At 49.0% G+C, this 13,532-nt stretch overlaps 1 protein-coding gene across 1 annotated transcript in view; it reads left to right on the top strand.

Moving 5' to 3' along the window:
* Positions 1 to 304: 304 nt before the first annotated feature.
* Positions 305 to 13,532, top strand: part of LOC147899218 (uncharacterized) — a 44,562-nt gene continuing 31,334 nt past the window's right edge. The window contains exons 1-3 of the mRNA XM_087377663.1: positions 305 to 3,990; positions 4,098 to 4,337; positions 4,451 to 4,583. Of these exons, the coding sequence (XP_087233789.1) occupies positions 305 to 3,990; positions 4,098 to 4,337; positions 4,451 to 4,583 (4,059 nt within the window). The remainder of the gene's footprint in view (positions 3,991 to 4,097; positions 4,338 to 4,450; positions 4,584 to 13,532) is intronic.

Genomic DNA, 13,532 nt, shown 5'->3' with positions numbered 1-13,532 from the left:
TTGCGGATCGTCGTTGTTCTTGCCGTTGTCTGTTTTTGATCCGAGCGACGGGTTGTTTCCGGCCAGAGCGTAATACAAAATGAAGCACCTTTACTAAATAGTTTGTGCTCATTTCTATCGGAGGGGACTTAAATTGAAGGGATGAGGTTGCACGACGAGATCATAGTCAGCCACCAGGCAAATGTGATCATCAAGCAGAGAATGTCGTTGCTTCCGATCCCTCTTGGATTTTGACAAGAAAAGGCTGATAAGCTGGTATGATCGGAGCATAGCATATAGCGCTGATTCTATCGTTTCTCTAATCATGTCAATGCTGGTGGGAGTTAGGGGTTCAAGTCGAGAGAACGAGGGTCAACCTATCATTCAGCAACCTGGCCCTTTCTTTAATGGCAATCCTTCTTCTTATATCTGGAGCAATAGCAATCCTCCCACCCCTCCTCTCTGGCGTGATTCCCCCTTACCCAATGCTTCATCGTCCTCATCGTCATCATCATTTGCATCAGCATCTTCTTTCCCCACACCTGGTACACGCATGGAAAGACAGTGGCAGTACGGTGTTCTTGAAGGTCAAGGGCAGCAAATCCTGGAGGAGACTGGGAGCGGTGAAGAGGAGCTGAATGAAACAGGTACTAGCCGAAGAGCAGAAGGATCTAAATTCAGGCAAGACAGGCCTCCTGAACAATTGGTAAATTTGGCAGGGACCGCTTCATCTGACTCCTTAAATTCTTTTTTTAGCTTTGGATTTCCAGCCCAATCCACTTCTTCCATTCATGGACAAGGTTGGTCAAAGGGTTTGGATCCTTTTCAGTTTTCAAGCATCAGCTCGGTGCAAGGGCATGAGAAGGATTCTAGATCTCACGGGAATCAGGCTGGGGGAAATGAGGGGGGGATTTCGGAGGGTTTTGTGGGGGCTAATGCCGATGTAAACAATCATAAAGCCTCCTCCGGTGGACTGCCTGACTGCGGGTTGAGTGAAGGTTTTGTTTTTCAGACAGCTTACAATGTAAAAAACCTTACCAGTGATTTGGAAAGGGGTTTACGGTTGCAGAGTACACAATCCAGTTTTCCCTATACCCAAACAACTGCCCAAAATCCATCCAGCTTTGTTTTGGGACCTATGACCTCGACAGGTAATTCAAATCTTTCAGAAGGGGGGGGGCAACCAGTATCAAACACTGGTAACATGAACATGGCTCATGAGTTTAGGACAACTGCACAATCCACATCTGAGGCGAGTGATGGTGCCTATGTTAATCCTGCACCTGTGAGACTCAATGGATTGCAGCCATTAACTAGCCAGAAGAAAGACGAAGGAGTCTTTGTTTTTGGTGCATCGTCGGCTTCTGGAAGTGGCTCGAGGGCTGGGGCATCACAGACGAAGATTCTTCCCTCTTCTGTTACAGGACTTGCTCTGAGGTCACGTACTGCCAAGGTTAAGAAACATAGCAATTCTGTTAAGGGGAAAGGTCCAGCTGCAGTTACAGGCATCGCTGTTGGACGAATGGCATCTGAATTGATGGATTCAGTTCCTCTTTCAACTGATGGAGCCGGCTCACCTGCAGAGGTTTCGGATTTCGACAGTGGTGAATGCTCAGGATATACAGATGCTGGTGATCCCCTTGCGGGAAATCCAGATTTGAAGTTTGGAAGCATTGGGTCTTTGCATCCTCCACATATGTCAAAGCCAGAAGTTAGTTTGGGCCCTGAAGCTGAGAAGTTAAATGTGCAGACCAGTTGGCAGCGCCAGACTTATCAACAAAGAATTTTTGAAAACCAGCACGTAGATGTTAGGGAGCATTTTGATTCTTGGCATCCATTTGAACAGAACACGGCAGAAAGTTATAATAATGGTAGTGAGCAAGCCAGACCGCAAGTCTTCCCCTCATCAAAGGAAGGCATGCCTTCCAGATCAGGAGTCGTCGATGATTCTGGAACTGGTGAATTGCCTGATGATTTGCTCTCGGAGGCTAATATGGCTGATCTCCTAGAGAGGATTCGAAGCTGTGCACAACCTCTGGGAGACCAGGGAAAGACCGGAAGAAGAGTCAATATTGACGCCAGATTTGGGAATTGGATGGCAGGTTCAGAAGCAACTAATGCACCAACTCTCGCCAACGATTTGCCGACCCAGAACGGAAGAGCTGCGGCAGGGTCAGAATTTTTGGATGGATGGAAATTTGGCTTGAATTCTTCTGGTAAGCCCTTTGTTCAAGACAGTAAAGATGATCTGAAATGTGAGGCGCTGCTGGAAGAATTTGCTAAGATGGGCAACTTGGATGCCTCTCCAGATGGACAGAAAAAGGACCATGAACCAACGCCAAGCACAGAAGCTCAACAACCTTTTGTTTTTCGTGCTTCCAGGTCATGTACTGGGCGTTCAACCAGTGCAGCGCAGACTGAGTCAAGAACTGTGTTTGGTGTGTATAATGGATCCGATATTCCTTTGCAATCAGTTAGTAAAAAGATCGAGAATTTAAAGACTGATAGTGTAAAAAACATGGGTGAATATTCTGGAAGAGGAATTGAGGAAAATCCTTATCGTGATAATTTGCATATTACTGGTGAAAATTGGCCAACTTCCTCATCGTATACATCATTCAATGCTGCGAAGAACATTGAAGTGGGCTTTCAGGATGTATCCTGGGGACAATCGAGTGTAGTCTCTCAGCTAAGTGCGTCGACTTCTGTTCCTGGCATATTTCAATTTAAAGCAAGGCAACAATCTCCCTCTGATGAGGGTCATAATGAAGTTCCAATAGGAGAGTTCTCAGCCCCACTATCCTCTTCCGAATCCTCTGCTTCTGAAGGTTTGCCCAACAGAGGTGAACAATGGCCAGAAGCAGAACTGTCATCTAATACAAGCCATTCTTTTGAGTTTCGAGGCAGTAGTAAAGGGATGACTACTGGCATAGCCATGAGGAAGAAAAAGGCCCGAGTATCCTCTAATGCACGGAGGCAGGGCAAGTACAAAGGCATGACGAGCTCAATTGCAAAGGATGGACTGTACTCAACTTTTTCAAATTCAGCAGAGAGGACAGGCTCACCAATGGATTTTTCTCCTCACATTCAGAGGGAGCCTGAAGTGGAACCTGCTCTAGGGGATGGCTTCTGTGAGGCAAACTTGGAGCAACGCTCCTCCTTTTGGGAAAATGCCACAGTACACTCTGTCGAGTCAGAAGCTGATGACAAGGTGGGATGGGAGCATACACTCGAGGATCCAAGGGTTGAAGAGCTCAGAGCTGCTGCTGCGAATTTATGTATACAGAATGCGCAAGGTAATGACCCGAGCAAGGTTGCTCACCAGGGGGCGTATGTATCGTTTGGACAACCAAATGGATGGAATGGTTCTGAAAACTTATGTCAGAGGAATGGAAAATGGAAGAGGTCAGGTTTTGAGGGGGAGCAGAATGCATCTGTAGGGTTGGAGAACCCATGGATGAACTCGCAGGGCGAAATAGAAGTAGATGCTGAAGCTGATTGTAGTCACATTATGTTGAATTTCGAAGGGAGCAACCAGCGTAGGCGGTGTTTATTCAATGCCAATTCCCCTCCCACTGTCTCCTCCTCCATGCTACGTCGGCATTCTCGAAGGATTCAGAGAGAAAGGGCAGCTGGCATTGCAGCTGAAACTGTGAAACATTCTGCTTCTCATTCAGAAGGATATGCAAATCCAGCAACGGTCAGAGCAGATGCTCCTGGAACAGCGGGTCTAGGCTGTGTGCCTAAGGGAATCACATCAGCTAAACATGGGCTTTCCCATAGTTCCTCAGCCATAGTTAATGAGAAAGGGCAGGTTGGGGTACCAAGGGCTGCTATTGTTAAAAGTAAAGAACCTCTTACCTTTCACAAGGATTCTGAAGACATTCTTTCCACAAAAGTGATAGACTCGGAGTCCGTTTCTGGACAGGGTTTTGATGCTGGCATGCCTGCTAGTCCAAGTGCAGTGAAAAGTGCTGCAGCAGAGCAAGTATGTGAGAGATGGCGATTAAGGTCAGTATCTGTCCTCGATCCTGACAATAGCTTTAGATGTTTTTGCTGATTCAGTGATGTGGGTTTCTTTCTTTTTGGACCTTAATGCATTTGCTAAAATCATGCAGGGGAAATCAGGCATATGCTAATGGGGATTTCCCCAGAGCCGAAGAATATTATTCTCGTGGTGCAAGCAGTGTTTCACCAAATGAAACTTCACAGAGCTGTATAAGAGCCTCCATGCTGTGTTATAGTAATCGTGCAGCCACACGAATGGCAGTAGGTAGAATGAGGGAGGCTCTTGCTGATTGTATGCGGGCCATGGTTGTTGATCCTAATTTTCTTCGTGTTAGGCTGCGTGCTGCAAGGTAAGTCTGTTTTTTTATTTAAGATTTTGAGAAGTCGCACAGTATTATTGAATGGTTTTCAACTACACTGAATTGTACTAAGCACAATGAAAATAAATGAACTTTTGTTGTAGTTGCCACCTTGCACTGGGCGAAAGCAAGGCGGCTGCAAACATGTTTAAGGAGTGCTTGAAGCATGCAAAAGAGGGTAACAAATCTGACTCAAAGATTGTAATGGAAGCTATGGATGGAGTGAAAAGGACTCAGGTAAGCCGTGTCTCAGGTTTGAAGAACCTTTAATTTTGTGTAATGGTAAAGTGAACCACATCTCATTGAAACTGATAAGCGGGATGTTAAATCCATAGTGACAACGAGACATGTCATTGGAAACTGAAATGTCCAAGTTGTTTTGGTAAATTCTTGGTGGCAAAAGCACCTTATCTTGGAAATTTTGCGAGACACATTTCATTAAGCAGAAACGTTTTCAAATATCTTTCAAGTTTTGGAAGGTTTGGGCTTCACTAGAGTGCCAAGTACTCAATGTACTTAACTGCTCATTTTATAATAATTGTGACATTGTTCATTTTGGAAGTCGGAATCTAAATTCTCCATTGATGGAAGTTAAGCATAAGCTTTTGTTCAAAGGTGAAATAAGTTTGTAAACATTGAGTCATTAAGCATTTGACACCAGTTTGAAGGTGGAATAAATTTCTGGAAGTGGAGAATGATCGGTTTTGATTCAATATGATAAAACTCAAGTACATTGCTCCATATTCCAAACAAATAAATTACCCAAAGATGCAGGATATACAGCCTTGTAATGCCTTACATAGCATTTCAAGTGAAGAAACATATGCAGCCCAAAAAATTCCATAAATAGAGTGATGTCCAAGTATAAAATATAGCCAGAAACTGTGACAACACCTTGAGCAAACAAGACTGAGTTAAGCCACCAAGAACTGGCTCTGTTTGCTGATCCTTCTGCCGTCGACCTCTCTTGGATCACCGCGTGTCCTCGATGGACTTCAGTGGCTGCTCTAGGTGAGTCTGCTACTCTTCTTCCTGTGCACCATGATCGGGCTTTTCTACAGTGGTAGATCTGCCCCTCTGTGTGCTCCTGGACTGTCTAGTCTTGGCATTCATAGACTCCCACAATTGGCTGCATTGCAGAGTAGCAGGGAGGCCAGGAATCAAAATCACTAATGCCTCAGGAGTCAGAAGTTTCAGAGTCCAATCATCTACAGAAGTTTCAGAGTCCAATCATCTACAATCACAGGTGTCCGAAACAATTTCTCCACCCAGCTAACACGCCCTGCACAACACTTCTACTGCAACAACTACTGCAACAACCCAGCTTGGGTCTCACCCATGTCAAATCGTGATAACAATTCGTATTTTCTTCTCTGCAGCATGTAACAAAACTCACTCCAATCCCTTAGAAGACTCTATTCTATTCCTAGATCCTTCCTTCCCTGCCCCCCGGTTGGAGGTCAACATCTCCTGATGTCACCTTAGTGAGAGAGGAGTGCTTGTGGGTGTGCCTGCCCCCGTGAGGCTAGGCTAGTCCAGAGAGAGGGCTTTGTTGTGGGTGTGCCCGCCCCTCGTGAGGGTAGAGTGGGAGAGAGGTCCTTCTGGGCCCGCTTGCTGCCAGGCACTAGCCCCATTGTGAGGCGCACAGGGCAGGTGGAGCAGCCCAGTCGGGGCAGGAGCTCAGCCCCTAATGACTGTGGGCAGCCCTTATAGGGCATCGAGGAGAGCAGCCAGTCGGCTCTCTTGGAGGCCCGTGGAGTCGGTCCTATAGGGCTCTTGGTCAGCCCACATAGGGGGAGGTGAGCCCCTTATATAGGGGTGTGGCTAGCCTCATTGAGGCAGCCTGGTTGGCCCCTATAGGGGCTGCTTAGTCGGTCCCCTAGGCATATAGGGGTGCCCTCATATAGGGCTGTGTGCCAGCCTCATGGGTTGGAGGGTGGGTTGGCCCCTGTGCAGGCTGGTCGGCCAGCATGCTGCTCCCGACTAGGGAGGGGCTGGGGGCTATTTATAGGCCCCCCCTCAGCCCTCATTCATCATCTCATCTTGGTGGTTGTTGAGCAGCTTTGTCCAGCTTTTGAGCAGCCTGTTGTGCAGAGGTTTTTCCCAGCACTAGAGGGGCTTTTGCCTGAGATCACTTGCAGTTCTCTCTTGTTTCTCTCTCGCTCTCAGTGGTATGTGTGTAAGGTTTGTTCTCTGTGTGTATGTGTGTGTGTAAATTTCTGTCCAGGTCTGCTCCACTCCCCCCCTCCTCTGCAACCTCTTCCCCAACCCAATGCATTAATGAAACCACTATGTGCTTTCTGACACTTTAAACCATATGCTGTCTTTCTTTTACAAACTTTTCAATATGCTGGAATGGAAGATTGCATGAATAAGAGTTTGCATGCTGAAATGAACTTTAGAACAACATTTGAAACACAACCCAACCCCCCCCCTGGGTCTTTCATTGCTCGAATGGAGATACAAGACTGAGGTGCAATACACCTCACAAACTTAGACTCAGACTCTTGAGAGAGATAAGACTCAGACACAACTGCAGAACTAGAAGGCTCAAATCGAGCTTTATGCAAGAGATGACTCAAAGGATGGAACTAGTGAACTGGACTCCAAGGGCACCACAATCCGCAAGGAAGATGCCTGCATAATCACCACTTCATCCCACATTAGTTGCACACTTTAGATCACAATGCAAAACTGAATTTAAGACCATAAATCTCAGATTTAAGCTCCCTTCCCTCATTGGCTGCCTTGGTTATGGTACCCTTGATGCCTTTGCAGCCCCTCTTGCTGGAATAGATGATAGCTTGGGTCTGAGAGGGAAAAACTCAGAAATGGGAGGTGCAAGCTAGAGAGAGAAATATCGAAAGGGGGTAATGCTTCTAGAGAGAGTGTGCTATGGGTGCTCCCAAGCTAAGAGGTGGAAAGAGATGCATGCTGCTGTTCCAGAAGTGCACACAGAGACTGATTTCTGTATGGAGAAAGGAGCTGGAAAAGTAGAGAGAGAGTGTATGCTGCTGTAGAGAGAGAAAGACTGCAGCAAGAGAAGAGGATTAGGAGAAGGAGAGGGCAGGCTGCTGCTGTTCAGAAATGCAAAGAAGAGGCTGATTCTTGCAGGAGAGGCGCTGGAACACTAGAGAGAGAATGTGTGCAGTAGAGAGAGGAGGTCTTGGAGAGGAGCTCGCTGAACCCAAAAGGGTGGAAGAGGGCTGCTGCATCAACGGAGCAGGAGGAGAGGAGCTGCTGCACGTTTTTCCATGGAGGAAAGGAGGGGGGAAGCCCCTCTTTTATAGTCCCTTAGCCAAGGATAAAAGGTGGACACTTGGCTGGAGTAGTTGGTGGGCTGGCTGGACCAAAGAGGGAAGAAGATCTGATTTGTCTCTAGCCCTTGCCCTTGTGCCACTGCCACTTGTGGGGCAGCTGTCCTTGCTGCCAGCTCAGCTGACACGTGTAATCTTGCCAGGTGGCACCCCAAAAACCCTAAAAATCAAAAGTGGTCAAATTGAATTTGACTACACCCATGGGTTCCTAGCAGCTAGACCTATACAATGACACACTCTAAAACCATATTTGAGACATTTTGACTTGGCTCACACCCAAGGCTTGAGAACGTTCTCTTGTATGGTTTGTTGGGTCGGTCTACAATCTGTGCATTTGATTGGTCCCATAAATGGGTACTCAGGTGGGGTGTGATTTCCTAAGCAGTTGTAGCAGGTGGGTGTACTCGTTTAGACTTCACAAGCAGTTGTAGCTTGAATGAAGAGATTTGGACTACTTTTTGATTAGCCTTCTCCTTTAGTGCTAGCCTTCGTCATGGCTGAGTTTGCCCTTCACCTCCGGAGTGCCGACAGAAACTCAGTACGAAGACTTTGTAAAAATAAATGCTCAAGTATGTGTGGGTGTGTGGATTTGTATGTGTGAGAGCATACTTTTATACTATGGTCTACACCCACTGTTGGGCGTCGATGACGTCAATGGGGATGTCATAGTAGCTAGTCCCTGCTATGCGTGATGGAGTTTATGGTTTTCAATCTTATGAGTGACTCTCGTGAGATTGAAACTGCACTATGTTGTGTTTTTAGAGGATGAGTTTGGGAATGTTCCTGGATTCATCTAGGTATATGTGATTTCCTAATGTTCCCTCTCAAGGAGAGGGCATCACTCTGTGGGGCACTAATGCCCATAAGCCTAGGCAAGGGGTCCACCCTCAAATGCTAGACCTAGCCCCCATGACCTAAGTGAATTGTAAGAAAAACATTCACTCTCTTTTGCAAAGCATGCATACATATTTTGAAACTCACAATAAAAATTACCAAACAAGTGGATACTGGTTTGTAGGGTTGTGACAATTAAATTTAGTTTCTTTTGTCTTCATCTAACCTAATAACCACATTGTTGCCCCTAGGCACTTACCCCTAGGTGCCTGGCTAACAAATTAACCCGCATCAATATGTATGTAGGTTCCCAAAGGCCTGCTAGTCTCCTTGGATCCCGTCATCAAAGTCCTTGATTGATGCATTTACCAGTGGTCCCTCTAAGAACTTTTTGTCAGTGATCCATCTCAAGTCTTGCTATATTCTAAGTGGTATGTAACATTCGTTCCCTCTTCAAGCATTAGCGTCCTTGATGATGAATTCAGGGAATGCTCTCTGTATTTGGTAAAGACTCAGATAGAGGAAGACCATGCTAAAGCAATCAGCACTGTAGGTATCTTTCGGTTTGGAACAATCCTTTCTCTTCGGTCTAGGATTCTTATTGGATCGCTTGCTGCATTTTCTTCTAGTTCTTGTAACAAAACAGCTCCATCAATTAATGAATCAATCGATTGAGCATGACGAACAGAATCCTCCAGTTTTTTTTTTTTCAAAGAAAGGAACCTTCTATTAATGCTTGAAAGATTTTCATACAAGACAGCAGCCCCGAAGGTGCTGAGTATGGAAAAAACCGGAAAAGGCTGAAAGAAAAACCGTTCTGTTCGAGAGAAACCCAGCTCACTGCCTAGGGGATCTCTGGAACTGGGGCTAACAGCCAAGTGGGGGCCGGCACTGTACAGCCAGTGAATCCCTCGCAGAGTGAAGATGTAGAAAACACCTGCAGGCCAAGCCTTGCAGAAACGAGCACGCCTCTCGATAGTGGCCTTGGAGCCTGGAGTCTCGCGCTTCCAGGTGGACCGTAGAATGTAAATGATATCCTACCATATGGCAACTGGGTAGCCGCGGGTGGAACCGGGTGCTCACCTCACCCATCACAAGACTGCAGCGAGACACCCAAATGTTCCAAGCTGTGATGCTGGCTACCACCTCCCAGACACTGTCCTCCTTAGGAGGAGGAGGAGCTAGACTGTTAGGGGGGACTGCCTCGTGGAGTGCAATCCTTTGGATGCTCTGACCCTGTATCCGGTAGGCTGGGGAGATCTCATCAATCTGAAACGTGTGTCCTCCCTTTGTCAACCAAGCCACCATCCCCTAGGTGTAGTCTCTATGAAGACTCTGCATACGTGTCATGATCCTGAGGGCTCCCATCCAGATCCTCGTAGTGCTACGAGAGCTCCGCAGGCAATGCGGGATAGTCTCCAGGACACCATCGGAGCAACAATGGCATTGCCCGTCCACTCGCATCTGCTCCAACCACGGTCCAATGGGCAAGCCTCCGTGGGTGGCCAGTTAGAAGAAGTAAGAGATCTTCCTCGGTTGCAAGCCGGACCAGAACCGCGTCTAGAACCTGGAGCGCACGTTCCGGGGCACTTGTTGGGTCACCCAATGTCTCTTCCTCGAAGGGGTCCACCTCGGCGAGTCCATCGGAAGCCTCCTGCCAATCCGTGTGGTGTAGGAAAAGAAGGGCACCTCATCCACTTGCTCAACTGGGCCGCCCTTGGAGGGCCAAAACCACTCTCCCGGATCCCACTAGACCTCCCTCAGGGGTCTAACCTCCCTCAGGGGTCTACCCTCCCACAGCCAAAGGCGCCATCTAGAGGCATCCTGCTCTGAAATACTGGGAGGGTCAATGTGCCACTCCTTCCCCAAACGGCCCACCACTCTGATCATCTGCCAATGTATCCCATCAAGACTCCCATCCATCTCGGGGTCACTCTCAGTGAGTGGCTAAAGTAGGCCTCCAGTACCTACACGGAAGAAGCCGGCGTGTGTGCTGCCGCGCTGCATCAACATCCTCAAGGGAACACCAGTATGGGAAAATTGCCCCAACCATATGCTGTCTCTCCAAACGTGAAGTCCTTCCCACCAGGACTCCGGAATGGTTAAGTCAATCTCGCCCATCCGTTGCCCTGCCCCGCTGCCCTGGCCCTCGTAGATGCGCTAGGGCATCAAGCCTCGCCTCTGTCTCCATAGGTAGTCTGCTCCAACGGCCAAAGGACCCTGCTGGACCACTGTCCCACTGTGCCCAACCAATGTGAGTCTGTTGTTCGAGCATACGGCCCTCTTGATCTCTGATCTCTGGGTGCCACATAAGGAACTGGCGCTCAAACTCTTTGCATCTAGGCGGAGCACGGATGAGACCCCGTGCCAGTCTCTGCCATACCCTGTGAAGACTCCTCATCAGGGGGGAGCCCTTCCCCATAAGGGGGGCCTCTGAGAAGATCCATCGATGTGAAGGCTTCCAATGTCCCCCAGTGCGTGGGGTGCTCCTTAGAAGCTCTCGCTGTAAGAGGAGCTTCCAAGGCTCTGCACCTGGGGTGAGGCCACGAACCACCAACTTGCCCAAAAGGGCGTTGCTTTGCATGTCCGGATCAATGACACTCAAGCCTCCCAGTGCCTGTGGCATGATCATTGTTTGCCAAGCTACTTGGGCCCTAGTGTTCCTCCTGCCATCTGAACTTGCCCAAAGGAAGTTCCGTACCAACCGTCGGGGCTGCCTAATGCAACCTCTGTGAACGCACCAGCAGGAGGCGATATACCAGGCCGTGGCAAGAAGGACCTGGTTTGCCACTAAGGCGCGACCTATTAAGGAGAGTTTGGTCGAGCTCCAATAGAGAAGCTTGCGCCGAACACTCTCAAGGACCAGGCACAATACCCACCTGGCATCCGAGGTATCTCGCTCTCTGGCCCCGTGGTATCCATTTGAAGCCAAAGTCACTCCCCCACTCCCGGATCTCCCGTGTCATTTCGTTCGATTGATCTGTTCCCCCGAGGCCTCACAATAAATAGCTAGGGCGCCCCTGACTCTCTCCAGACTTGCTGTGGTGCCCTCAACATACAAGGCCGTGTCGTCTGCAAACTCCAAGTCAAGTAGCTCCTCCTCCTATCTCATTGTGAGCTTCAACCCTGTGAGACCCGCCATTTGTGATTTCAAATAGTAGCCCAAAGTCTCCGCCACAAACAAGAAGAGGAAGGAAGCAAGTAGGCGGCCCTGGCGGATTGAGCGAAAGAGAGGAAAGGCCTCGCCTGTGTGTCCTCCGATAAGCATCTGGCTAGAGCTCCCTGCATATAGCAGTGAAACTCCTTTGACCCATTTGTCTAAGAAACCCAATCTCCTCATAGTGCCCTCCAAGAAAGACCACTCCACCCTGTCGTAGGCCTTCTCAAAGTCCAAGAGAAGGACTGCCAACGGCTGTGACTCCTCTCTGGACCAATCCACTGCCTCCCAGAACATGAAGATGTTGTCTAGGATGCTACGCACTTGAACCAACCCAGCCTATGTGTCATGGATGATGTCGGTAAGATGGGGCCGTAACCGCAAACTCAAGACCTTGGCGAGGATCTTGTATGCGGTATTAAGCAGAGTGATTGGCCTCCACTGTCGGATGTCTGACCTATCTCCCCCTTTTGGGATCAAACAAATCCACCCCCTGCTCAAAGACTGAGGGAGAATGCCTATGTCAAAAATCTCTTGGCAAGCTAGACGGAAAGGGGCGGAGATAATCTCCCAAAAGTTTCGGAAGAAGGCCGGAGTCAAGCCATTCTCACCTGGGCACTTCTGGGTCGGGAGAGCCTTGAGGGCTTCCCAGAGCTCCTCATCTGTGAAAGGCTCCTCAAGTCTGTTGCATAAGTCTTGCGAGACTATTGGCGGAACGTGATCCCAAACTAGCTCTCAGGCCACAAGACCAGCTGGGGTCATCCTCTCTATCTGAAAGAGCTGGCTGTAGAAGCCCGTGGTCATGTCTAGAATCTCCTGCGGGTCAGTGTGCATGATGCCCTGCGAGTCACGGAGATGCTGTAGCTGTGTGCCTGGCGATCGGGACCCAGTGGTATGAAAGAATTGCTTTGTCATCTTGTCCCCCTGTTGCACCCATCGGGCCTAGGAGGAATGATAGCAGAACTCAGTTCGCCGCACCTCCATGTCTTGGAGCTCAAGACGAGCGCTCTCGCATCTGTCACTAAGCCACTGAGACACTGGGTCCTGCTCCCTGAGCCTCTGGATGGAGGCGAGGTCTCTCCTCAAAGTCCACTCTCGCTCCTGAAGGGTACTCCTCCGCCGAAGGGCGTGAGCTTGCAGCTCCTTACTGCTCCTCTGAATCGCATTGGCCACCCACGTAGCCTAGCCCTCACATGGTGCCGTCTTTGACTACTCCCAAATCCCTGCCGTGACCTGCTGAATCTCCTTGTCCTGCAAGAGGTCCTTTGGAATGCAGACCCCCTTCTAGGGGAGACCTCGGCGGGGCTGATCAAAGTGAAGTACCATTGGAGAGTGGTCTGACATCGTGGTACTTGCCAGATCCTCCTCTGTGTACACTGTAGTGCCCAGTCCCCAACATAGAAATGGTCTAGTCTCTCTAGCAATCCATCGTGTCTCCTCTGTCCGAAGGAGAAGAGAAGGCTGCCAGGTGTCCTGCTGAAATCTGGCTCTCTCCATGGGTCTCTGCCACTGATCATGAAAATGAAATGTTCCCAGGTGCTACGCTCTACTGGCATCTCAGAAAAAGAGGCTCGGCCCTGCTTGTCTTTCCCAAACTCCAAGTTGTTGAAGTCACCTCCAACAATCCAGGAGTCTACATCTGGAAGACACTCTGACAGCCTCCAAAAGGCCGGGCGGTGCTGTCTGCACGCTGGGGCACACACGTTCAGGATCTTGATCCTGGACTCTCCTGTCCAAACTCCCATCCAAACTGCACGTCGTGAAATGAGCTCGCCCTTATCGTAGACCTCTGGGGCCAAAGTCTGTGAGACTGAGATCCACTCCGTCCTACCGCAGGGGACCACTCCTCTGGACCTCTCCTTGGGAGAAGGTGATGTC

This window comes from Dipteris shenzhenensis, chromosome 8, assembly GCF_047967505.1.
Source record: "Dipteris shenzhenensis isolate YYH24624 ecotype China chromosome 8, Dip_SZ_1.0, whole genome shotgun sequence".
In the NCBI taxonomy this organism is placed as follows: domain Eukaryota; kingdom Viridiplantae; phylum Streptophyta; class Polypodiopsida; order Gleicheniales; family Dipteridaceae; genus Dipteris; species Dipteris shenzhenensis.
Note: the sequence above shows the minus strand (reverse complement) of the source record. Positions and strands in the feature narration are given on the sequence as shown.